This window comes from Marmota monax, unplaced genomic scaffold (assembly GCF_021218885.2).
Source record: "Marmota monax isolate L192 unplaced genomic scaffold, Marmota_monax_Labrador192_F-V1.1 WCK01_AAM20220418_F8-fsc00007, whole genome shotgun sequence".
NCBI lineage: Eukaryota > Metazoa > Chordata > Mammalia > Rodentia > Sciuridae > Marmota > Marmota monax.
In genome coordinates this window covers 15275310-15301174 of record NW_026692781.1, presented here as the reverse complement: position 1 = coordinate 15301174, position 25865 = coordinate 15275310, and the positions used below count along the sequence as shown (strand labels likewise).

The window sequence follows — 25865 nt, the reverse complement described above, 5'->3', positions numbered from 1 at the left end:
AAATGGGACACCCATCAGTCAAATAGTTTTAAATTTCATACAAGGTAATATGTGGAACTCGTGCAATTGAACTAATCAGAAAACCTTGAATATCCAAAGATTCCTTCCAACTAGAACGAGGATCCAAGCCCTAGAGGGTGAGCTCCATCAAGGCCAGACTGGTTATCTTTCCATCCACTACCATATTTCCAATGCCTGGAAGAGAATATAACACAGTGCAGGATAGTTTCTCAAGTGAATGAATATAAAGATGACTTTCTAGAGCAAATAGCAATTGAATCAGGCCTTAAAGTGGGTAGGCTCTCTGGCCTAAAAAGATCAGTAAGCTATTTATTTTTTTAGCTACAAAAAATAATAACAGCAAAACCCAGAAGTGCTTATGAAATGGAAAACAGGCCATTGGATGGGAGATAATAGTGTCAAAATGGGCCAGACTGAAGCCACAGGGTCTGAATTGTATTTAAGAAGCAGTAGGGAACAATGGGTTGCTCCAGATCAAGGGAGCAACCTGATGGAGTTTGTTCTAGGAGAATTCATTTTGTAGCAAGACTTGGAATCATTACTGGAAGTGGGCATGAGGAGGTGGAAGCCAGGGAGAACTGCTAGAGCCAAACCCTGGTCCAGAAAAGAAAACACTTTCTGCAAGCTTCACCCTAAATTATTATTTAAATAAACAACAATGAAGGAAATTGATTTTTTTTTCATTCTTAAAACATCATGCCCTGTTTTTAAAAGGAGGAAAAATTTTTCATTCTGAAAATAATGCACATGGTTAGAAGAAAATTTATTCTATTGATAGCCATGACTTTTAGAATATTTAATATTGCTGCTAAATTGACCAAGGACCAAAGATGGCCAAATGTCTTTTGAGAGTATAAAATCATAAAAACAAGAATGTAAAAATGGAGATTATTAGGATAAATTATGATATAATTGTAAGTTAGAAAAAGTAGAAAAATCTATAATGGTCCATAAGTGGAAGATAACAAATAACCTCAATTCAAAGGAGGAAAAAGATGAATTATTTGGGGATTTTTTAAATGTCTTTTGTTGTTGTTATCATTTTTGTAGTTCTGAATGCAGTTAGTGTAACCCTTCCAACATGTCCCTCCATGAAAAATGGATGTGTTTAGTAAGTCACTGTTTTTCTTCATTAGAGCCTAAATTCCTGAGGTCATGAGCTGCCATGCATCAAAAGTGGAAAAGGGTGTCCCAAGAAGTATGCATTTGGCATAAAGTGGGCACTTAGCTACGCTAGCTATGCTTATGTTTTTAATATGCAACTATGATTTAATAAAGAAATAGCATTACATTTTTATATTTTAAAGCAAATTTCTAATTTCAAAAATAAACTGTATTCAGTGGGTATCTGTGGAAACACCATTGTAATGCTTTTTGTTTAAAAGATGACAGCATGCTGCCAAAATTCTGGTTGTTGGATAGGAGTTCCAGCTTACTAATTCCATCTAATAGGAGGAGAAAGTCATGTGTGGGCTGTATTTAATATGAGGACGCTATGCCTAGTCAGGGCTTTTGATAGAGAATGGAAACAAGAGCTAGGCAGGAAGTTTCCAAGCTGAACATGAGGAGACAGTCTGCCTTTGAAGCCATTTGCCTCCTGGAGAGAGACACCCAGAGGGAGAGTGTTTAGTAAATTACTCCACTGAGCCAACAGACTAAGCCGCTGAATTATGGTCAGACTCAAATGGATCAGATGTGGGGAAGCCTGTATTTGAACTGCTGGCCATTAGGAATGGTGTTTGTTGCTATGGGAACTGGTGCTAAGGAACTATACAGAGAGATTCCGATTAAAACTGGGGAGGGGGGTGGATAGAGGAAAAAGCCTGAGAGGACATAAAAATAAAAAAGCAATCCAGTTGTTGTAAAACAAGGCTCAATCCACATACTGATGGCTGTGAACCATATATTCCTATAGAGTTTGCATAAATAAATTCATGCTTTCCAATTAATTTGAGGAGAATAAAATATTGCCGAGGGACTGTTAATTTCTATGATATTTCAGGCAAAGAACCAAAGTGTAGGTGCTGTTTTCATGAGAATTTTAGATATGCTTGACTAGGAAGTCATTACATCACATTTATCTGTTTGGATGTGGGAGACATTAACAGCCTTATGAATATTCATGATGTCTGGTTAATTAAGTTAATTGTTCTGCAGAAGTGCTTGCACTTCCAAGGACAATTTTTTTTTCTCTTTTCTTTTCCTTTTTTTTTTTTTCCCCCAAACCTCTGTAGTGTCTGCCTGGTAAACATCTATCTTGCTTTACATGAACTGCTACTTCTGTCCTTACACTTTGTATTTGGCACATTTTAGCAGGTCTGGGGAGAGGGACGGTGGGCAAAGTTGCTGGTAGTGTTAAGAAAAATAACTCTTTAGGCTAATTAAAATGTTTACCTTAAGGTAGAACATTTATAGCTTTTGTGAGAATGTTAAAATTACACCATTGTTATTTATGTGAGCAGCATGTTCTTTTGCATGTAGACATCTTTTCAAATAGAGTACAATTTTCTGAAACAAAATGTGATCTTTCAGGTTTTTCAAACAAAAATCTAAAAGCCTCTATAATTTTGGAGTTTTACATTTACTTTCTCGTGAACTTTTTTTTTTCCTTCAGAATGTTAAAAAACACCCCATTCAAAGATCAAGGTATGCACTAATGAGTAGGTGACCTAAATAATTTTCTGATTTCTGGTCATGCCTAGTATCTGCTAAATTCTACAGAATTAGGAAGAAGTTGCAATGTTGCAAAGTCTGAGAGGACACAAAAATAAAATCCATCTCTAGCATTCTGAAATGATTTGTGCTTGGGCAAACTCAGCATTCTTCAAACTCACAGGGAATAAATAGTATTTTCTTGAGTCATGATATGTGTCATTCTCTATTGCACATGACAACATTTCATTGTTTTTAAATGGCTTTTCTAGAGGAATGCTTTTATGGTTTACTCCTAATCAACCGTGGCAATGGAGGAAATGTATTAAGTGGAGTACTATAATCCATCGATAATCCTAAATATTTCTAATTACATGGCTTCCTCCAAATTCTATACCATAAATCTGATTGGGAAGAAAAGATTGATTAGTTTCTTCTTTATTTTTCTTTTTCATTCCAGATGAATTAGCAATTAGATGACCAAAAGGCAAGCTGTAGAAGGTCAAAAGTCATTGGAAAGGCCTAGATTAAAATCCATAGAGTAACGGGTTTCTAACCACTTATTCTCAAACCTGGAGTGTGTATAAGTCACTTGAAGAGTGTAGGCACACATGAACACCCATGCTACATGCCTTGGAGGTGAAACAGGAATTTGCATTTTTAACAAGCTCCCAGGTAATCTTAATACTGCACATAGACCACACGTTCTATCCATACCTCAAGACACTATGCACACAAATCACCTGAGGATCTTAAAATCTTCTGTCTCTGATTCAGTATGCCTGGAGTGCGGCCCAAGGGTCAATATTTTTTTAAATTAATTTGTTTCCATTAATAACTGTCTCAAACTACTTATCTTCATCTACTTTTAAATTGACATAAAATTGTATATATTTAACAAGTACAGCATGATATTTTGCAATGTGTATTCATAGTAGAATGGCTAAATTGAGACAATTAACATATGCATTACCTCACTTATTTTGGGAAAACACTTCAACTCTACACCCAGCAATTTTCCAGTATGTAACACATTCTTAACTATAGTCACCATTTTGTACAATAGACCTCTTGCACTTAATCTTCCTAACTTAAATTTTTCCTCATCTGACAAATATGTCTTTGAGCTTCCCTTCCTCCAGGCCTTGGTACTGTGAACTCTGTGCTTCTGTGAGTTCTTTATTTTTTTTTAGTTTATTTTTTTGTTTCAAGATCCCACATATAAGTGAGATCAGGCAGCATTTGTCTCTCTGTGGCTCTTATTTCACTAGAACATCATCTTCCAAGTTTAACTATGTTGTCACAAAATATGTAATTTCCTTCTTTTTTTAAATTATTTTTTATTAAATTATTTATTCTAATTTGTTATTACATGATGGCAGAATGCAATTCATTTCATATTACACATATAGAGTACATTTTTTCAAGTCACTGGTTATATACAAAGTATTTTCACACCATTCATGTCTTCATACATGTACTTGGAGTAATGATGTCTAACTCATTCCACCCTTTATCCTACTCCCATATCCCTTCCCTCCCCTTTGCTCTATATAAAGTTCCTCCATTTCTCCCATGCTCCTCACCATTGCCATTATGAGTCAGCATCCTCATATCAAAGAAAACATTCAGCCTTTGGTTTTTTGGGATTGGCTTACATCACTTAGCATTATGTTCTCCCACTCCATCCATTTACCTGAAAATGCCATGATTTTATTCTCTTTTAATGCTGAGTAATATTTCATTGTGTATATATATCAAAGTTTCCCTATCCATTCATCTACTGAAGGGTATCTGGGTTGGTTCCACAATTTAGCTACTGTGAATTGTGCTGCTTGTAAACATTGAGGTGGCTGTGTCCCTGTAGTATGCTATTTTTAAGTCCTTTGTGTAAACCGAGGAATGTAAACTGAGGAGTGAGATAGGTGGGTCAATGGTGGTTCTATTCCAAGTTTTCCAAGGAATCTCCATACTGCTTTCCAGATTGGCTGCATCATTTGTAGTCCCACCAGCAACGTATGAGTGTGCCTTTCCCCCCAGATCCTCACAAATACTTATTATTGTTTGTATTCTTGGTGGCTGCCATTCTAACTAAAGTGAGATAATATCTTAGAGTAGTTTTGATTTTGCATTTCTCTAATTGCTAGAGATGTTGAACATTTTTTCATATGTTTGTTAATTGATTGTATATCCTCTTCTGAGAAGTGTCTAGAAGTTTTCTGGCAGAACTTTTTGAGTCTTTTAGGTACAGAATCATATCATTGGCAACTAGTAATAATTTGAGTTCTTCTTTTCCTATCCATATCCCTTTAATTTCTTTTGTCTGTCTAATTGATCTGGCTAGAATTTCAAAACTATGTTAAATAGAAGCCATGAAAGAGGGCATCCCTGTCTTGTTCCAGTTTTTAGAGGGAATGCTTTCAATTTTTCTCCATTTAGAATGATGTTGGCCTTGGGCTTAGCATAGATAACTTTTACAATGTTGAGATATGTTCCTGATATCCCTAGTTTTTCTAGTGTTTTGAACATGAAGCAGTGCTGTATTTTGTCAAATACTCTCTCTATCTATTGAGATGATATGACTTTTATCTTTTAGTCTATTGATGTGATGAATTACATTTATTGATTTCTATATGTTGAACCAACCTTGAATCCCTGGGATGAACCCTACTTGATCGCGGTGCACTATCTTTTTGATATGTTTTTGTATTTGATTTGCTAGAATTTTATTGAGAATTTTTGCATCTGTGTTTATTAGAGATATTGGTCTGAAGTTTTTTGTTTTGTTTTGTTTTGTTTTTGATGTGTCTTTGTCTGGTTTTGGAATCAGGGTGATATTGGCCTCATAGAATGTGTTTGGAAGTGTTCCTTCTTTTTCTATTTCATGAAATACTTTTGAGTAGTATTGATGTTAGTTCTTCTCTCAAGGTCTTGTAGAACTCAGTTGTGCATCCATCCAGTCCTGGGCTTTTCTTGGTTGGTAGGCTTCTGATGGCATCCTCTATTTCCTTGCTTGAAATTGACCTGTTTAAATTGTGTATATCATCCTGATTTAGTTTGAGCATATCAAATGCCTACAGAAACTGGTCAATGCCTTCAATATATTCTATTTTATTGAAGTACAAGTTTTCAAAATAATTTCTAATTATCTTCTGTATTTCTGTAGTGTCCGTTGTGATAGTTCCTTTTTTATCACAGATGTTTTTAATTTGAGTTTTCTTTCTCCTTCTCTTTGTTAGCAAGGCTAATGGTTTATCAATTTTATTTATTTTTTTCAAAGAACCAACTTTTTTGTTTTGTCAATTTTTCAATTTTTGCTTCAATTTCATTGATTTCAGCTCTGATTTTAATTATTTCCTGTCTTCTAATGCTTTTGGTGTTGATTTGTTCTTCTTTTTCTAGGGCTTTGAAATGTAATGTTAGGTCATTTATTTGTTGTCTTTTTCTTCTTTGAAGGAATGAACTCCATGCAATGAACTTTCCTCTTAGAACTGCCTTCATAGTGTCTCAGAGATTTTGATGTGTTGTATCAGTGTCTTCATTTACCTCTAAAAATTTTTTAATCTCTTCCTTGATGTCTTCTGTAACCCATTGTTCATGCAGTAGCATATTATTTTGTCTCCAGGTGTTGGAGTAACTTTTATTTTTTATTTTATCATTGATTTCTAATTTCATTTCATTGTGATCTGATAGAATGCAGGGTAGTATCTCTACTTTTTTTGTATTTACTATGAGTTGTTTGTGGCATAATATATAGAGAAGGATCCATGTGCTGCTGAGAAGAAAGTGTATTTGCTTGTTGATGGATAATATATCTTATATACTATTATTATATATTTATATACAAGTTATTGATTGTATTCTTTAGTTCTGTAGTTTCTTTGTTTAGCTTTTGTTTGGAAGATCTGTCCAGTGGTGAAAGAGGTGTGTTAAAGTCACCCTGAATCATTGTATTGTGGTCTATTTGACTCTTGAACTTGAGTTTGATTGATGAACGTAGATGCTCCATTATTTGCGGCATATATATTTATAACTGTTATGTCTTGTTGATGTATGGTTCCCTTAAGCAGTATAAATATCCATCTTGATCTCTTTTGAGTAACTTTGGCTTGAAGTCTACTTTATTTGATATGAGGATGGAAACCCCTGCTTATTTACACAGACCATGTGAATGGTATATTTTATCTCAACCTTTTACCTTTAGTCTGTTTATGTCTTTTCCTATGAGATGAGTCTCTTGAAGGCAGCATTTTGTTGTTGTTTTTTTAAAATCAAATCTACCAGTCTATATCTTTTGATTGGTGAGTTTAGGCCATTAACATTCAGGGTTATTATTGGGACATGATTTATATTTCTGGTCATTTTTGTTTATTTTTGGTATTTAACTTGACTTGGTTTCTCCTTTGGTTGACTTTTCATTTATTGTAGTTCTTCCCTTTTGTAGATTTTCATTATTATTTTTCATTTCCTTCTCATGGAATGTTCTGTAGTGCAGGATTTCTTGCAGTACACTCTTTTAGCTATGTTTATCATGGAAGGTTTTAATTTCATCATCAAATCTGAAGCTTAATTTTGCTGGATATAACATTCTTGGTTGCCACCCATTATCTTTTAGAGTTTGGTATATGTTGTTCTAGGATCTCCTGGCTTTGAGGTTCTGAGTTAAAAAATTTGCTGAGATCCGAATTCATCTTCCCATATAAGGGAAGACGAATTCCCTCATATGGGAAGACGAATTAGGATCTCAGCAGATTTTTTTTTTTCTCTTGCGGTCTTCAAAATTCTATCCTAATTCTGTATGCTAGGCATTTCATTATAATGTGTCTTGGAGTAGATCTGTTGTAATTTTGTACATTTGGTGCTCTATAGGCCTCTTGCATTTGATTTTCCAATTCATTCTTCATGCTTGGGAAATTTTCTGGTATTATTTCATTGAAGAAATTGTGCATTCCGTTGGTTTGAATCTCTGAACCTTCCACTATCCCAATAAATTTTAAATTTGGTTTTTTGATGGTATCCCATAATTCTTGGATATTCTCTTCATGGTTTCCCTATTGTTTCTTTCACTTCAATGATTTCTGTGTTTTTTTTCTTTTTTTAAGAATCTCTATCTCTTTCTTGAAGTTACCTCTTGCTACCTATATTTGCTCTCTTATCTCTTTGTTGGAGTGATCAATTTTTGCCTGTATCTGCTCTTTTAGGTGGTTCTTTAATTCCCAAATCTTTTGAGTTATGTATATTCTGAACTCCTTCTCTATCTATGGATTCTATTGCTGAAGTATCTTGGTTTGTTTGGGGCACTTTTCTCATTTGTTTTTCATGATGTCTATGTGTCTTTCTCTGTTGCAGTGTAGATCCAAGATATGACAGCTTCTGCCCTATTGTCTTATAGTGTTCCTACAGGTTACCAATACTTCACCTTTAAGTGGGAGATCAGTATTATAGCATCCAATGTACCCAATTTGCAGCCATAGATCAGTTAGCTTCTATTTTTACACTTACAGTTTTATCACTATAATCAGAAATGATGAGTTCAGGTGTCTTCTACCATACAGTCAATAGGTCTGTGTAATGGTTTGCAGTTTCTAATGGTAGAAGGGGGTTTTGAGGGTTTGGCTGAGATGTTTATGAGGTAGGATGTGAGACTATAGAAAATTAGATTATATGACTAGTGAGAGAGTAATCATGAGAAGTTGGTTGTTAGTAGGAGAAATAAGAGAGAGGCAACCCCACGCAAGACTCCGTGCAACAGGATAACTGTTAGCACCCCTAGTAAAGATACCTCTGCTGCAGCCAGACCCTCAGGGACCTTGGTGACGTCTTACCAGATCCTTATTGTTGTCCCTTGATAGAAGCAGCAATATTCTAGTTTCATGGCAGCGACAGCCTCAAGCCTATATGTACCCTGATGTTGGGCAGTGGAGCCACACTTTGGTGAATCAGGAACCCCAACACAGGGCAGGGTGCCTCCCCATGCAGGTGCTGGGGCAGGCCTCTCTCTGGGTCTTAAATGTTATTTTTAGTTGTAGTTGGACATTTATTTATTTATTTTTATGCGGTGCTGAGGATCAAACCCAGTACCTCGCACGTGCTAGATGAGCGCTCAGTCCAGGATTTTATTCTTTTTAAAGCCTGCATAATATTCCATTGCAATGTTTATACCACTTTCTTTATCCATTTTTTTTTATTGATGGACACTTAGGTTGACCCCATATGTTGGCTATTGTGAACAATGCTGCAATGAACAGTATCTCTTTGACATACTGATGAAATGAAATATCCAGTAGTGGGATTGCTGATTCACATGGTAGTTCTATTTTCTGTTTTTTGAGGAACCTCCATAATATTCTCCATAGCAACTATACCATTTTGCATTTCCAATAAAAGTACACAAGATTCAAATTTCTTTATGTCCTGGACATTTGTTTTCTTTTTATAACAGCCATCCTGATGGGTGTGAGGTGATATCTCATTGTGGTTTAAATTTCATTTCTGGTTAGTGATACTTAACCTTGTTTTTCATATACTTTTTGGCTATTTGTATGTCTTCTGTGGAGAAATGACTATTCTAAATCTTTGCCCATTTTAAAGCCATTTTAAATCTTCTTTTTTCTTTGACTTATTTTTACTTCCTTGTATGTAGTCAGTGTGCTATATATACCATGCTTTATATACATGATTACATGCATTATATTTATAAATATATGATGGTAGTTCCCTACTATTATAATGGAGCTGAAAAATTCCTATTACTTAGTGAATATGCAGCTGAAAAGAGAGGTAGGAGATAAGAAATTGCAGGAGACGAAAAGAACCACCTCTATGAAAATTCACAGCAAAGGGGGAAGTATTTGCAGACCTCAATAAGCTTCTGAAAAAGTTTGAAAACATGGATCCAAACCCCCAAAGGTTTACGATAATAAATATGGGTCTTCATGGTGCATTATATTACTTTGGCTACTTTGTGTCTTTTGTGGTTCCATATGAATTTTAAGATATTTTTCCTATCTCAAAAAAAAAAAATCCATTAGAATTTCAATAGGGATTACATTGAATCTACAAATCGCTTTGGGTAGTATGGACATCTCAGCAATATTCATTCTCCCAGTTCATGAACATGAGGTATCTATCTATTTGTCCCATCTCTAGTTTCTTTCATCAGTGTTTTGTAGTTTTCAGTGTAAAGTTTTTTCACTCCCTTGGTTAAATTTATTTCTAAGTACTTTCGGAGGGCAGATATTGTAAATGGGATTATTTATTTCTTTTCACGTAGTTTGTTGTAAGTGCATATAGAAACACTACTGATTTTTGTATGTTGATTTTTGTATCCTGAAATTTTACCAAATTTGTTCATTACTTCTTAGATTTTTGGTGAAGTCTTTAGTGTTTTCTATGTATAAGATCATGTTCCTAGCAACAGTGACAATTTAACTTCTTCCTTTCCAGTTTGTAATTTCTTTCTCTTAAAAATAACTGCTCTCGCTAGAACTTCCAGTATTATTTTGAATAGAAGGGGTTCAAGTGGGCATCCTTGTATTGTTTCTGATGGGCACCAATGTTTTAATAAGCACGTGGGTGTTGTCATTTCTCTGTGGGCTATACTTTGATAATAAGGATTAGACAGACCCTAGCTTGCCTTTTGGTGAATCATTTGGAACCAATCTAAGAACTGGTTAGGACAAATTTTTCTTTAAATTATTACTAGAGGTCTGTCTTAATTATGTATATTTGTTATTAGTAATTGAAATATGGTTATTAATGATTAATGCTTAGATAGAAACCTAGTAATTAATAGTAATGAAATCTTGATGGATAATGGCTGAGATGCCTCAGTTTCTCCAACTGAGAATTCAAGAATATAGTTTCAAGTGGCACAAGTAGGATCCTGTCTGACTGCACAGGGAAGCATCCAATAACCCAACACAGGAGCAGGCTAATTACTAGTTTTGTAATTAGTAATTAGCACACCATACCAGTGGTTTTGAAACTCTCAGCTATTATTAGACTTATTTTCTGTGTTATTTAATGCAAGAAAAATCTGTAGCTTAATTCACTATTTTTAGTACTTTTAACCCCTTTTGAGCCTCTTGGAAATGAGCAAGGCTAGCTAGTATTCCTCCTTCTGAGATAGGCCTTTGTACCTGATTTCAGTCCCACATAGATGTTATAGGGGCCTAATTTGGGGAATTCTTTTTTTCTATGGGCTGGTGGGGGGAAAATCCTTGTGAGTCTTAAATTATCCTAGTAACTCTGACAATGAGAAATTGATTTCTTATTGTCTAAGATATAGATTTTTGTACCTTAAAAAATAATCCAAAACTAAATACTTCCTTCATATAGGACACTATCTTTTTTTTTTTTTTTTTTTGGTCAAATAATAGGTAGGAGTCCCATTTGGGACTTATCTCTAAGGCTCATTAAATATACTTAGAGACTACCCATTCAAGTTTATAATATTAAATTTTTGTTTTATTTATTATTTGGATTTTTATTATATATTTATGCATTTGTCACTACTCTCCAGAGCAACCCTTCTGCTGTTGGTGCTCATTTTGGTTTAAAAGCTAAAGCACCTTCATTAAAGTTGGGGCTTTGATGTAGCAAGCATTTGGGAGAGGGTAGAAAAATGGGTATTCATTAAAAAAAAAACTAAATAGGAACTGTATACTGTTTGCTCATTTTCAAATCGTTTAAAAGTTCAACAAATAACACAGTACATATTTGATGCACATTTATGCAGTCAGGGGAAAGCAGTACTTTCATTGATGTTTCCATTAATTTTTCTGATGTTATAAATTTTCATTACTTTTTAGTCTGAACATTACATAGTGACATTTATATAAAATAAGAGCAGATGTTAATTTAAAACATATGCCATACTGATAGTGCATGTTTTAAAAATTGCTTTGGCAGGATCTACTAACATATTGGCACATTCTCTTCATGGGGTCCCTCACGTAGTAACTGCAACTTTGCACATTATAATGGGTAAGAATTCTTCCAAAGAAGTTTGTTTTGTGAGAAAGTTTTTATTTATGTAAGAAACACTGTTTTATTTCTGCCAGTTGTATCTAAGGAATGGCAAGTTCTTTGTCTCTTGAGATCAGAGAAATGTTTGACTGAAACCAAGAAGTCAATTAGGCAGGGCTTCACTATTTGGATTACTTATTCAAAATATTGTTTTGTAAAGAGTAGTAAATGAAGCTTTACTATAATCTTGATAGAAAAAAAATACTAATGATGTTCAAAACCACAATTTTATAATCAGATCCAGAAGAATCTATGGATATTATTTTAGTATATAACATAAACATTTTTTTTTTAGTATACCAAGACTCTCGGGCTAGGATTATGTTAAAATAAAAAAAAAATTACAAGAAAATTATTTTAACCAGAACACATCTGTAGTCTATTAATCATCCCAATTTGGAACATTTTATTTTAGAAAAATACAACGCAAAACTACAGTTAAATCTAAGTTTATTTTGTGCATCAACTTCAACATCACTTCCTTAGCTGTGTTTTATATGAAATAGCAATAAGCTGAAAAATTTACTGCTTTAGGTTTTTCACTTAGAATTTAGAAAAGTTACAAATGATGTCTATAATAGTTATAGGTAAAGAGAGATGAAGAGAAAGCAAGGATATTCATTGTGGTGTACAGTACCTTGAGATACTATCCCATAGATAAATAATTGTGGTCTTTGATGTTTGCTGCTTTGATAACTAGATGTACTTCATTCACTGACTAATATTCAATACAATATTCAGGGCACATACAGCCAGTTGATGTCTGCTCCTTCAGTACCACTGGCAAGCTTCTTCGCTTTGGGTTTTCAGCCATGTTTGGCTTTGGTGGTAGAACTTTGGCTCTTGCAGAAAAATATCGATGGATGTCTCCTAACCAACGGAGAGATTTTGCTGTAATAAAGGCACTAGCAAAACTTGAGTAAGTATTTTTCTTAAACCAAGAATTTTGTTTCATGGGGTCAATGACTATTAATAATAAATTTTATTATTTTAGGCCAGAGGATTGTGAAATATCATTTTTACCACTTAATGTCTCTCAGGATGACCCAAAAATGTAAGTTAAAGCTCAATGTAATAACATCTGTATCCTTCTTTAAAGCATAAAACATTTTGAAATAATTTACTAGACTTGTGATCTTAGGTTATTTTCTTATATACTAAGAGTCAAGAGTATAGAATCACAGACTCCTGCACATTCTAGTAAGCATATAGTTTGGCTTCTGTCTTCAGGACACATACAACCAATCGAATCCATTTATTTATTCATTCAACAGCTGTTTGAGTGCCTACTGCATGCTAGACACTTTGGATATATTCATGAGCCCAAACCCAAACAAAACTTGCAATTTTGGCCCTCATGAGAATTTTAGTCTAGTGTGGAAAACAAATATTAATCAAAGCCAAACTGAGGAAGGGCTCTACTCATGAAAGTAATTGAAAATCATTGTTTCTTATAATACTGTTCTACCATTAGATGAATTAACACATTATCAGGTTGGCAGGACAAAATTTCTCATATATTTTCACTTACTATTTAATAAAATCTTTAATATATACAAGGATGGGTTCTCTAATTTCTTCATACCTAATAGGTACCATGTGCATGTGTGTGTGTGACATGTTTTGTCTCTGTTTTGTTCTCTTTCTTTCAGGAGGGCACAGGGATTACTCAACTCTGGTAAGTCCAAGAGCAGCACCTCCTTGTGACCTGAGCCAGGCTGTATTGGCATTGTGCTCTGGTGAGGAAAGTAACTAGTCTCGTTCATTGCCTTTAGACTGTAATGATCAATGGCAAATGATCCAGGGTCAGTTCTTGAATGTCAGCATTATGGCAATTCCCTGCCTGTGTTCAGTGGCACCCAGAGGCTTGGCACCTAATACCAGGTAAGTAAGCATTTTTATTGAGTTCTTGATATTCTTTTTATAAACCCAATTTTTTCTTTCATGATGCCCAGTTTACCTTTGGCTAGCTAGAAACTGCCTAATAGGTAGTGTCTCTTGGCACGTAAGAGTTTCTGAAGGATTTATTATCCTTCAGATAACAAAATTTTCTGAGTAGGTTGAGAAAAACTGTTGAACTAGAAATTTTGCCAGATAATCATTGACCTTTTAGTATCACTAAGGCTAAAATCACATTCCTTTGTTTTCTTGACTTCATCTTGTTATTTCATGCCTACCTTATTTCCTTTGCTTATTTACGTTTTTACTGGTTGTTGAAAACATTACATTCTGATGTTTCTTGTGAATATCTATTTCATTCTTAAAGCAAACAGAAATATCCTTAACATGAAAAGGATAGCACATGTGTTTTCATTTGAAACTTTAAAGGAAACATTTCAGTTCCACTTAAAGTGAACTATGATGCATAGGATTCCACTACACATACTTTTAGTTAAATACATTATGAGACATTTTATAAATTTCATCTATAGATAAACATTATTGCTCTTGCAATAATGATTTTTTTGAATCATTGTCCATTATGAGTATGAAAATATCTCTCCCAAATTCCAATCCTGTATAGAAAAAAGGGTCATGACTATTGTAAAATAAGGTTTTGTTAGCTTTTCATTGCTGTTACAAAATACCTAAGAAAGTCAACTTAAAAGATAAGATTTATTTCGGCTTATGATTTCAGTCCACAGCTGGCTGGCTGGCTTCATTCCTGTAGGCTTGTGGTAAGGCAGAGAATTGTGGTGGAGAGTGTGTAGTAGAGAAAAGCTTCTCACTTCATAGTGGCCAGGAAGGAGAGAGAGAAGAGATAGGTAGGGAACAATACATACCCTTCCAAGGGGTGCTCCCAGAGATCTATTTTCTCTAACTCAGCCACACTATATTTTCCTCCATCTCCCAGTAGTCCATTCAATTATTAACCCATCAATAGATTAATCCAATAGATGAAATCAGAGCTCTGGTGATCCAGTCACTTCTCAAAAGCCTCTGAACATTGCTGAGTTAAGAATCAAGCCTTTGACACAGGAGGCTCTGAGAGACATTTCACATCCAAACTGTAACAACATCAACTCTAGATTTTCTCTGTAAGTGGAATGAAAGGATGACTTCTGTACTTTGGCAGTTTATAACATACTAATGATTAGTTTTAACTTCCCTGCAAAATATTTAACCAGAAAAATTAACATCGAGAAAAGGGAGTGATTTTAAAATTCTTTCTTGGTAATTGCTATAAAGGTAATAAACATGTATCCAAAGATAGAGGGGGAAGAAAAGAGAAACTAACAACTTTAATAATAAAAACCCAGATGGCAAGGTTCACATTAAGCATGTCTAGTGCAGAAAGTTGGAAGGAGGGTTTTGAAGCTTGTGTGATTTGGAAATGGAGCCTGGTTGTTTCCTTTCCACATCCTCAGAAATCCTAGATAGTTGTATGCTTCCCAAATGGCAGTTTCCTCTGCTAGACATGAAGATGTGGCTAGCTGGCCCAGAAGCTGCATCCCGCAGTCCTTGAGACAGTGTTTTTGTAACCCTGCTTGCTCAAGGACTTCCAAGGGAGGTAGCCCTGCTATTTGGGGAGCAATTGATTCATACCTCTTTCAAAGCAACTCCATCAATGTTCAGCTTTCCTGGGAATCCAATGCTGACTCTCCTAGTTTAATCAGTATTGCTGAGCTTTTCAAAGAAGGATGACTAATTATGGATTTCTTCTGTGGCTTATAGGGAAAACATTCCAGTTTTTGTGAAGGCCTTTAGACCGGGCCTCAGGTGACCAGAGATATCAGAGATATAGCTTCTGAATGATTCAGAATAATCAGAGATCCTACTTTCAGCTTTTCTTCCACTTGCAATAAAATATAATTTACTGCAAAATAACCTCGGTGCAAATTGGTGTTAGGAACTAATTTTCTTCTACATATTCTAAGAGTAAATGCATTGATATATATATGAGACATTTGGAACAGTGCCAGGCACACTGAGTATATTTCCATTACTAGTAAATATCGAAAAGCAGACATAGGTAATACTTCTCATGTTTATTAAATGACACAATTAGAAAAACAAAGATGTACAATAACACTACCCTGAACATTTTTTTGCTGTTTCCGAAGGGGAAGAGGTGGCATGATAAGTAGAAGAGACACTGGACCCTGGCAATTAGGAGCTTTGGGGCTGGAGGTGATTTTGTTTTTCTCTGTGTCTTTGAGCACATCATTTACACTCTTGTGGTCTTTTTCTTCTACATAAAATGAGTAAACAGTAAGATAATCTCTAAGGTCCCTTACAGCTCTAACCTGAGCTCCCGTAAGATTTAAAGAGCTGTTTTTTATGTCATATTCTTGGGAGAACTTCATGTTTGCACTGAAATCAGGCTTGAAGTCGTTTGCATGGATTCTGCAAATTGCTTTCTTAAGCGAATGCATTTGTGCATGGCTGTTCTGGCACTAAATCACACCTCTGAATCTCCAGTCTATCATATTGGATGGAATGGTTAGGCAAGATTAAAATGCTCAGTCATTTAACTGAACATGTGTGGCACAGTTGTTCACTCCATTTCCTCCACCCAGGACCACTTTGATTTATTTCATTTCCTATGTCACTTAGACCTTCTGCCCATAAAATAAATATTTAAATCACACATTAAATTTTAGAAAATGTTGAGCTATGTATTATACCATTTGTACATGTTAACTATTTTATAATATATCTTTTAAATAATGACAGTGGATTTTAAATTGTGACTTCATAATGTGAATAGGATGCATGATGGTTTGCTTTTTAAAGAGCCCTGATGTAAGAGCTTGCTGAGAAGGAAACAAATGGTTTAGTAAAACTAATTTGAAAAACTCCATCATTTAAACAATAACACAGCAAGATATGACTTTAAGAGTTTTAGGTAAATTTAATATGGTGATGATTAAGCTATCTTGCCCAATATTTCTAGTAAACAGTATATTTGTTATAAGAAAATGATATGGAGTAGCTTCTGAAGAAGTCTCTTAATAAACTTCTTAATGTCAAATGCAAATGTTTAATTTCAGAATAAACAATGGAAGTATGGCTCTTATAATTGCACGAAACACTTCTCGACCACAATTTATAAGACACCTGAAAAGATATGCCAGTATAAAAAATCAGGTATGGTGCCTTCTTTTTGTTACTTATTTGCAAAGCTATTAATCATGGAGTAAAAGATGCTTCAAGAGTTGACACCAAGGCTTGCCTCATAAAAAGGCTTTATTTTCTTCTGAATACATTAATCTTTTTTCTTCAATCTGCATTTTATCCAGAGTTTGAAAAACATCCACCAGTGTTAATATAAACTGACTTTTATGAGATATGGGTTATACATTTTTTTCCAAATAGAAAATATTGTGTTATATTGAAAAGTGAAGCAAATTAAGAATATAATCACACACTCAGGCTGTTCTTCAGAGTGAAAAGTAATGAAATCTGAAGTTGTATCAGCAGTTTTGATTTTATGGTAGCAGGCTCTCCAAAGTTATGCACTTTGGATTTTTCTGACATTTATTTGCAGGTCTGCCTATGTTCACTGGTTAAAAAAGATTTCCAAATATGCTTCATAATACACCACTTTTATGCAGACATTATTTTATTCAAAACAAGAACACATAGAGATATATATTTCCACTTAAGTGATTTAACTTTGAAGAGACAGTGGTTATATTCTTTTGCCAGATTTTTGGACCCAGTCTGAGTCTTGAGGTACACAGGTGTGGTTGTAAAACTCTGTCTATAGCCTTGCATATTCTAAAGGTATAAAATAGTGTTAGATGTAGTGGAAAAACAACAAATGATGGGAATGATGTAGTGATTCAGCCAATGACCGGCTGCTGAATCTTGCTTCCAGACAAAAGCCATTGCCACTTATTAGTGAGAACCTGAGAAGCTCGCATTCTTCCTTCATAATTTCAAACTTCCTTAGGAAGTCCTCAAGCAGTGAGTTTTCGTCTATATATTTTTTTGATAAACATATTACCAACTGGATATTTTAGGAAATTCAGACATAATCACACTTTCCTTAAATATAAATCTCTAAGAAGACAAAGGAGACAAGTGGATATAAGACAAGTGATTGTAAGCCTAAGTAATATATGTGTGTCTAGGAGAAATTTGTGGATTTAATGATTTTTTTCAAAGGAATTTATGCATTTTCTGATTTTACTAATTTTTAAATTTTACTTATTTTTAATTTATTACATCATTTTATTTGTTTATTTTAATTGTTAAGTTATAAATTGACAAAGTATAGCTGTCTATATTTATGTGGTAAGAAGTGATGTTATGATTCATAATATAGTATGGAATGCAAAGGATTTAAGTTAAATATCTCAAAACAACAACAACAAAGATATGAGTAGTTGATAAGCACATGAAGATACTCAACATCAGTAGTCATTACTGAAATGCAAATTAGTACCACAGGGTGATATGATTACACATGTCTCAGAATAACTGCAAAAGACTAAAGATTCATAGATTAGTGAGGATGTGGAACAGTTTGGACATGATACATTGGGTTTGGAAATGGGAAACACTTGGGCAGTTTCTTTAAAAGTTCAAAATTCTTTTACCATATGACTTGGCAATTTTACTCCCATTCATTCCTTCAAGAGAAATGAAAACATGTTCACACAAAGATTTTACTAAATTTTAAACATTAAAATCAACTTTATTTTTCTTACTCCAAAAGCAGAACATATTCCTTGTTTTTGTTTTTTGTCAGAAAACAGAAACAAGAAAACAAAATGAACAGCATTCAACATCCCTTGTTCCTAGGGATAATCAACATCATTACCTTGGTATAGATTTTTTTCCTAATCTTTTACTATGAAATAAATACCTGAGAAGTGAGTATTGAGTTATTAATGAGAACCTGAGAAGCTCTATTTTAGGGGAGCATCTATTGCATAAATTGTGTATGGAAGATCTCTTACAGAATTCCCTAAGGAGCAAATTTCTGAGGCAATTTTTATAGACATATTTTTTTTTCTCCAGTGAAAATAACTGTCTTCTGATTTCAAAATCAAAGCTTACCTAAAAGAATAAGATATACAGAATATAATGAAAATAGTTCTATATCAGTAGGAAAATGTTTTTAAATTAGATTATGTTATGCAAGATATAATGTATTTTTCCATGTACTTAGCCAGTGATTTTTTTTTTGATGGAAGAAATTATGGCCTGTGTGTTTTATTAGATTTAACTGATTCACATTGCTATTTCCAGAAATTAAAGTTTATGATATTGCTCTATAATTTTTTTGCAAACAAATTCCAAAATGTCTTATATAATGGTATACAGGAAAATTAAATAGAATGGTTCCCAAGGCAACTGCTCTCAATGTTAGTTTGATATATTTGTTAAAAGTTATCGATTCATATCAAACTAACATTGGGAGTGTGTGTGTGCATGTGTATTTGGTCTCTTTCTTTCATAGTGACATTTTCCCAAAAATGTAAATTATATAAGATTATAAAGACCAGATGAATGTGGGTTTATATAATCTGTTGTATAATTAATAGTAATGCTGGTCTTTAGGAAGGAAAAACATGGTTCTTCCATCTAAAGAGAGCAACATCTGGTTCCCTGAAGTCCATTTACCAGGTTAAACAAGTGAATTTTACTATATAATCTGTTGTGGAACAGATTGAGAATCACTGTTGCTTTCACCATCTTTAAACAATATAGAGTAAAATAACCTAAGTCCTTTCAACTCCATCCTATTGCTGACCCCCTTATCAAAGTTCCCCCATTTCTCATTATTTTTTTTTATCATTTGGGGTAAGTAATTTAACACCCTTAAGTGTTAGTGCTTCCTCAGGATATACTTGCAGCCCTCTTGACATCTCAGGATACCCTCTTCTGGGTGATTTCCTTGCCCCCTGCTATTTGAAGTGCTCACCTGTGCATCATGTCTCCCAAGGGTCCTGTCTTCTCTTTTGATCAGCAGAGTCACTATGCCTTCTGTGTGCTGCAATGATTATGGAATCCACAGCATCCTGAGTCCCCATGTCCACAGCCGACCTTATCACTTTCCTCTAGCCACTGCTTCCATATTCCCTGTGCAGGTCAGTGGCACCACCTGCCACCCACCCTGAAGTTACTCTGGACTCCTCTTTCACTCCTTCCTCACAATCTCCCATCAACTACTTCTGTTGGATCTCATCTAAAAATTTTTCCTTCATTTGAATTTAAACCTAATCCCTTCTTGCTCCTCCTATTGGCCTCCTTGTTTTGTTTCTCTGGTCTGGTTTTCTGTATTTCCTTCGAGAGGGAGTTTTCTGAAACACAACTGATTTCTCTTCTGCTTCTCCTCGTCATCAGGCTGAGGTCTAATTTTCTCAGTATGGAATACATGGCCCTTTGTATTCTAGCCCCTGCCTGTGTGGCAACCTCCTTCCCATCTGCCACCAGATTCCCTGTGTCTTGGTCATTGTGTTAGTTTTCTAGGACTATCACAACACATAGAATAGGTGGTTTAAACAACAACAAAATTCTGTTTCACAGTTCTGGAGGCTAGAAACTCAAGGTGTCAGCAGGTTTAGTTTCCTGTGAGGCTGTGCTTTAGCTTGCACATGGCTACCTTCTCACTGTGTCCTCCTGTGGTCTTTCCTGGGGGTATGTGCATCTCTCTGTGCTTTTGTAAATATTATTTCCTCTCTCCAGAGCTCCTTTCCCTCTCCTCCAGGGTTAAATCTTCTGTGTTCTCAGCTCACTTGGGAAGCTTTCCTCACATGCAGAGCCTCCTGGCCTCGTGTCTTGCTGAGCTCCAAGACCTCACTGTCATAGTACTTCTCTGTATAATTTTGATGGCTTCTCTTCTCCCCTTCACTTCAAAACATACCTCACACATCGTACTGTTGGCTTCCTGAAGTCCCATTTAACAATGTCTGTGGCTTCATCATTAATGAATTTGAATGGATGACTGGTGCTTCATTCTGAGAGGTGTGATGATTTAAGATCATAGACTTACTGGCGGTGGATTCAGTTCTTGGCATTTCGTAACTTACAGCTTGATCACTCCTGCCTTTCATCACGTGGTGTTGTGGTGTTCTTTAAGAACATCAGTCATGTAGGGTTAGGACAAACCCTAACGACTTCATCTTTAATTGAGGACACTACTTCCAAGTAAGGTGACATACACAGTTACTGGGATTAGAACTTGATATTTGGGGGGTGGGTGTAATTTAGCCAATAACAGCCAGTTATTGATGACTCATTTAAATCACATAATCCTTAAAATAAGTGATTAGGTAGAAATCTCTGCAAGTATGAGTCATGTAATTTCTGCCTGATGCAGAAGGTCTACTGTAGTTCTTACAGAGAACAAGCTCCTTGGAGCCTCTCACTCTACCTCTATCAGAATAGCTGATGCTTCCTTATTCTGCAATATGAACTGCACAATCTGTTAGATCTTGCTTTTGACATATATAACAATGTTGTGGAAGATATTACTTTTTATTGCCTTTTAAAACTCTGCTTCGTTGAGGTTTATATGTGGAATAAGGGGGGAAACTATGAAGATAATCTATTAGGGGTAAATTTCCTACCATTTGTCTGAAAACTAAAATGAGTATTTTGTAGTTCTCTTAAAATTATTTGACTCTTAATTATTTCAGAGAATACATATACTTTTTCCTTATAGCTTACTTAAGCAAAGAAGAAAAGTTTCAAGTTGAAGGTTACCTTGTAACATTCTCAAGTGATCAGTAATCAGTTTTCTTAAAACGGATGCCATTTTTAGAGTGGGAAGGAGGCAGGGTAACACCTGTGAAAATCAGATTGTGTTGGCTCTTTGAAGAAAATATATACTTCACATTTTATTTCATAATTCTAAGTATGAAGCTTCATCATTGGAGTTTGATTCACCCCAGCTGAATTCACAAGTTAATAAGTCAATGGATTATACAACTCTTTTGTATCAACAGGTATATATTAATGATCCAGTCTTTTATTGGAAGATATACAATATTATGTGCAATTTTTCATAGATAGGAACTATTTGTCATACAAGTTCTATACAATGGACCTAATAATCAAACCAGCTTCAGGAAAAAGACTTTCAACCAAAACAAAAAACAAAACTGAGGATCCCTGGTGGTAGTTTCAAAGATGTAAAAATATTATCTTGCATCATTTTTACCTGTGAGAGGGGCCACAGTAGACCTTCTTGATTTGCAGTAGCAGTTAGAGATTAAGCCAATATCATGATTATTTGCATTTGTTTTATTTAGTTCAATTTTCCATTTGTTGAGACTTATACTGTTGGAGAAGTAAAAGTTCATCCAAGGAACACCACTAGCGGCTGTGGCCCAGAGGAGGATAAACCGCATGAAGCTACTTTAGAAAACAGTTTTCCTTGGAATGTAGATGGGGACTTAATGGAAGTTGCATCTGAGGTCCATGTCAAGTAAGCCTAACTATTTTACTGTTTTGTATGTCACCAGTAGACTCAACACTAGTACTGCAGGAAAGCATTATTTCAAAAAGTCAAACAAGGAAGGAAAAAATGACACATACACAACTTTCAATAGAAAAGTATAACTTCATATTTATTCAGCAACTCTTACATAGTATAGTGCAATGGCAATTTTTTGGTTGGGGTTCTATGTTGGCATTCCAAATTATTCTGCATAAACTCTACAGTGAATGTGTCTATAACTTTTATAGATTTTTAAAAAATGGTTCAAAATCTCAAGGCTTTGTGAAGTCATCTGAATGGTGTATACAGTCTTTAGTTTCAGCCATTTCTAATACCATTGCACCTTGTTCAGGAGTTTGCTTTTATCAAGTCTTTACAAAATATTCAACGTATTTTACAGAACACTTTTACATATTGGTACATGAGGAGAGCAATTGATACAAATAGATTTAGGAATATACAAGCTAATTCTTGGTTAAGTGTTACGTTTTAATGGGCAAACGTGTAGGAGCACCTACTAGATGTATTGTTGCTAGAGGGACAACAGACTGTTCCACAGAGGCAATATGGAGCATTAGTCTAGGTGGCTTTGAAATAGTTACCAGTGTTTTTTGAGGCACTCTAAGTTTGCATCTTTGCCATTAGTAATTTTTAGGTGGTATTACTATGTACCATAATCATTATGTATGTGTTTGAAATCAAAGGTTGATTAAATAATAAGTTATGTATATTCTTTACAGATTACATCCAAGACTTATCAGTCTTTATGGAGGAAGCCTGGAAGAAGTGAATGATTTCCAAGTAACATGTAATTGTTTATAAAAGAAATGTGCAAATTAGAATTTTAATATGAAGAAATTTGCTCATTCTTTAAACAGATATCTTAAGAAAATGTTTTAAAAGTAAAATTGCTATTTTTGATACTAAAAAGCTTCTAGGAGGTTTTTGAAAATCAAGATGAAAATATGAAATATCAAAAACAATTTAAATTCTGGTTTGTATAGGTGTTTATTGGAACTGAAACATTTCATATGTTTAACCTTTATGATATCAATATTTAATCAAGATAATTCATTTGGACTCTTTTATTTTACAAGATTTGAATCCATCATGTACTTCCCTGATTTTATGAATTAGACAACAAATTTAGAGAAGTTAAATTCCAAAATGACACATTTAGTTGTGTAACCAGAAACAGAACCATGTTTTTTGAAAATCTTTCTAATGCTTAGCCTGTCTGCCAAAATAGAATAATCCCATCTTTGAGAAAATGTTGTTCAGTGGTGAGGTTTATAAATTCATCATATAGGTAAACTTAAAGTTGATAACATTTTATTTAGAATTATGTAAAAGCCTAATTGGTAGCTGTGTTACTCTTGTACCTGAGATGCATAGGTCCAGAAATCATAGCTCTTGATTTCCAACGTAATTTCTTTAGAGACCATTCTTGAGAAGACAGTTCTAAATTGGTGCTTGACTTTTTTCATGAGGGAGTGATCCTAGATATATTTCTAAAAGTTATTTGGCTTTTTAAAAATTAGTTTAATTAATTATATGTGATAGCAGAATGCATTTCATTTCATTGTACACAAATGGAGCACAACTTTTCATTTCTCTGGTTGTACATGATGTAGAATTGCACCATATGTGCAGTCATACATGTGCCTAGGATAATGTTCATCTCATTCCACCATCATTCCTGCCCCCATGCCTCCTGCCCTCCCTCCCCTTTGCCCAAAGTTCCTCCATTCTTCCACACCCCTTCTGCCCATTAAGAATCAGCATCCACTTATCAGAAAGAACATTTGGCCTTTGGTGTTTTGGGATTGGTTTACTTCACTGAGCTTGGTATTCTCCAACTCCATCCATTTACCTTCAAATGCCATGATTTTATTCTCTTTTAATGCTGAATAATATTCCATTATGTATATGTACCACAGTTTCTTTATACATTCGTCTGTTGAAGGACGTCTAGGTTGGTTCGTAGTTGAGCTGCTACAAACATTGATGTGGCTGTGTCACTATGGTATGCTAATTTTAAGTCCTTTGGGTATAGACTGAGGAGTGGGATAGCTGGGTAGAATATTACTTGGCTTTTTATAATGATGATAAAAGCATAAAAATGTCTTTTTGACAAAAAGCGCTCTTAAAATATATACATTTTAGTTTTGCTTGTACACAGTTAAGGAGGCTTTGTGTTCAACTTTGCTCAAATAAATGCCTTGGCAAATCACAGTACATTTCTCATTCTCCAGCCACCAGTCTCAGGCTTGTGAATAAGCAACTTCCATGAATCAGAAAATCTGAGGAATGGGACAGCTGGCAGCAGAGCCCTTATGCAAAGCAGTATTCCCCACAGTAAAGACTGGTTTCTTATTTATCTACTTGATTGCTTCCTAGAACAGATGTTCAAAAGTTGGCCACAGGTTTCTTATACACATAAAGAGATCCAGATGAAATTATATTCCAAAGTCACCAGCATCTAGATCACAGGCATCAAAATAAATATTTAAAATTCAGAAAGCTATTTCATTTTAAAATAGATCTGAAAAAACATTATTAATGTTCACTGTATGGAAATATTCAGTGAACTATGAATTTTGTTTTTCCATTTCCCTGGAGAAGTGAATGCTGTTATAGACCTGATAAGAACATATTCAAAAAGAGTAATGAAATATTACAACCAGGCAAATGTTTGCTTAATTTGGGACAGTGACTATTTAATACAGTACCAAACAGATGAAATGTTAGCCCCCTAATCATTCCTGGAACAGCTTTTATAAATCACTATGGAGGCACAGTTTTCATATTTCTTATATCAGTGTATAGCAGCTAAAGTGCAACATTTACAATCTGTTTCAGAATATAAATTAGAATACTTGAATAGTTTTATAAACAAAAAAGTTTGAAGATTTAAAAAAAATTTACTCCTGGGTACTCTTGACAAGTGTATTATAGGAGGCTAGTGGATTTATACCTATAGCAAAGTTTACATTCTTTAAAAAATGTATATATACAGGGGGGAAAAATCCGTAGCTGTATAATTCTCCACAAGTCAGTCCATTAAGCTGAAACCAGTGTGTCATTTCGGAGTAAAACAGTTGCCATACAAAATGTGTTACAAATGCAGATCTTTAAAAATAAAACATGCTTTGAAGTAATGGTCTTCCTCTTTTATTCATTAAAAGATTCAGGGACACTGCTTTAAAATTATAAATTATTTTTAAAAATATGCTTCATATAAGTCTCAAAGATGTATTTGAAATGAACCAATGCCCATTCAGTGGATTTCCTTGGCCAAAGTGAGCACATATGAAGTTCAAGATGATTTAATTCAGATGTACTTAATATATCTGCAAGGGTTTAGTTTTTTTTTTAATAATTCAAAGGCTGTAGTGTTTTTCTACTCATTATATCTAAAGTTGACCTTTCAGCTATTAAGTATTGCCTTTGCAGTTATTCTCTTTCAGTGATCACTGCTTGAATTATTCCCTCCAATTAAGACAGAATTCAGGTCCAAAGCAAAGGAGTATATGGAAGAATCTGAGAAAAAATCATGTCTTCTTGTAATCTGTTTTTAATCACCATCATTGCTTTTACTGTTGACATAACTCCAACTATCTCTTCTGTTTTCTTCTTGTAGGATAGATTTGTATTGTCTTTTAAAGAAGCCAGCCTGAAAAAATTAAATAATTGTGAATAGTTATGAACATGCTATACTCAGTCAAACCAGTACTCTTAAACTGTGTCCCAGGTCACTCTA

At 34.5% G+C, this 25865-nt stretch overlaps 2 protein-coding genes across 2 annotated transcripts in view; one reads left to right on the top strand and one right to left on the bottom strand.

Annotated features, from left to right (window-relative positions):
* Cerkl (ceramide kinase like) overlaps positions 1-25263 on the top strand; it is a 112161-nt gene extending 86898 nt beyond the window's left edge. The window contains exons 6-13 of the mRNA XM_046447387.2: positions 11587-11661; positions 12445-12622; positions 12698-12757; positions 13356-13381; positions 13479-13587; positions 16698-16794; positions 21915-22090; positions 22843-25263. Of these exons, the coding sequence (XP_046303343.1) occupies positions 11587-11661; positions 12445-12622; positions 12698-12757; positions 13356-13381; positions 13479-13587; positions 16698-16794; positions 21915-22090; positions 22843-22924 (803 nt within the window). The 3' untranslated portion in view covers positions 22925-25263. The remainder of the gene's footprint in view (positions 1-11586; positions 11662-12444; positions 12623-12697; positions 12758-13355; positions 13382-13478; positions 13588-16697; positions 16795-21914; positions 22091-22842) is intronic.
* Itga4 (integrin subunit alpha 4) overlaps positions 22206-25865 on the bottom strand; it is an 84243-nt gene continuing 80583 nt past the window's right edge. The window contains exon 28 of the mRNA XM_046447237.2: positions 22206-25778. Within this exon, the coding sequence (XP_046303193.1) occupies positions 25680-25778 (99 nt within the window). The 3' untranslated portion in view covers positions 22206-25679. The remainder of the gene's footprint in view (positions 25779-25865) is intronic.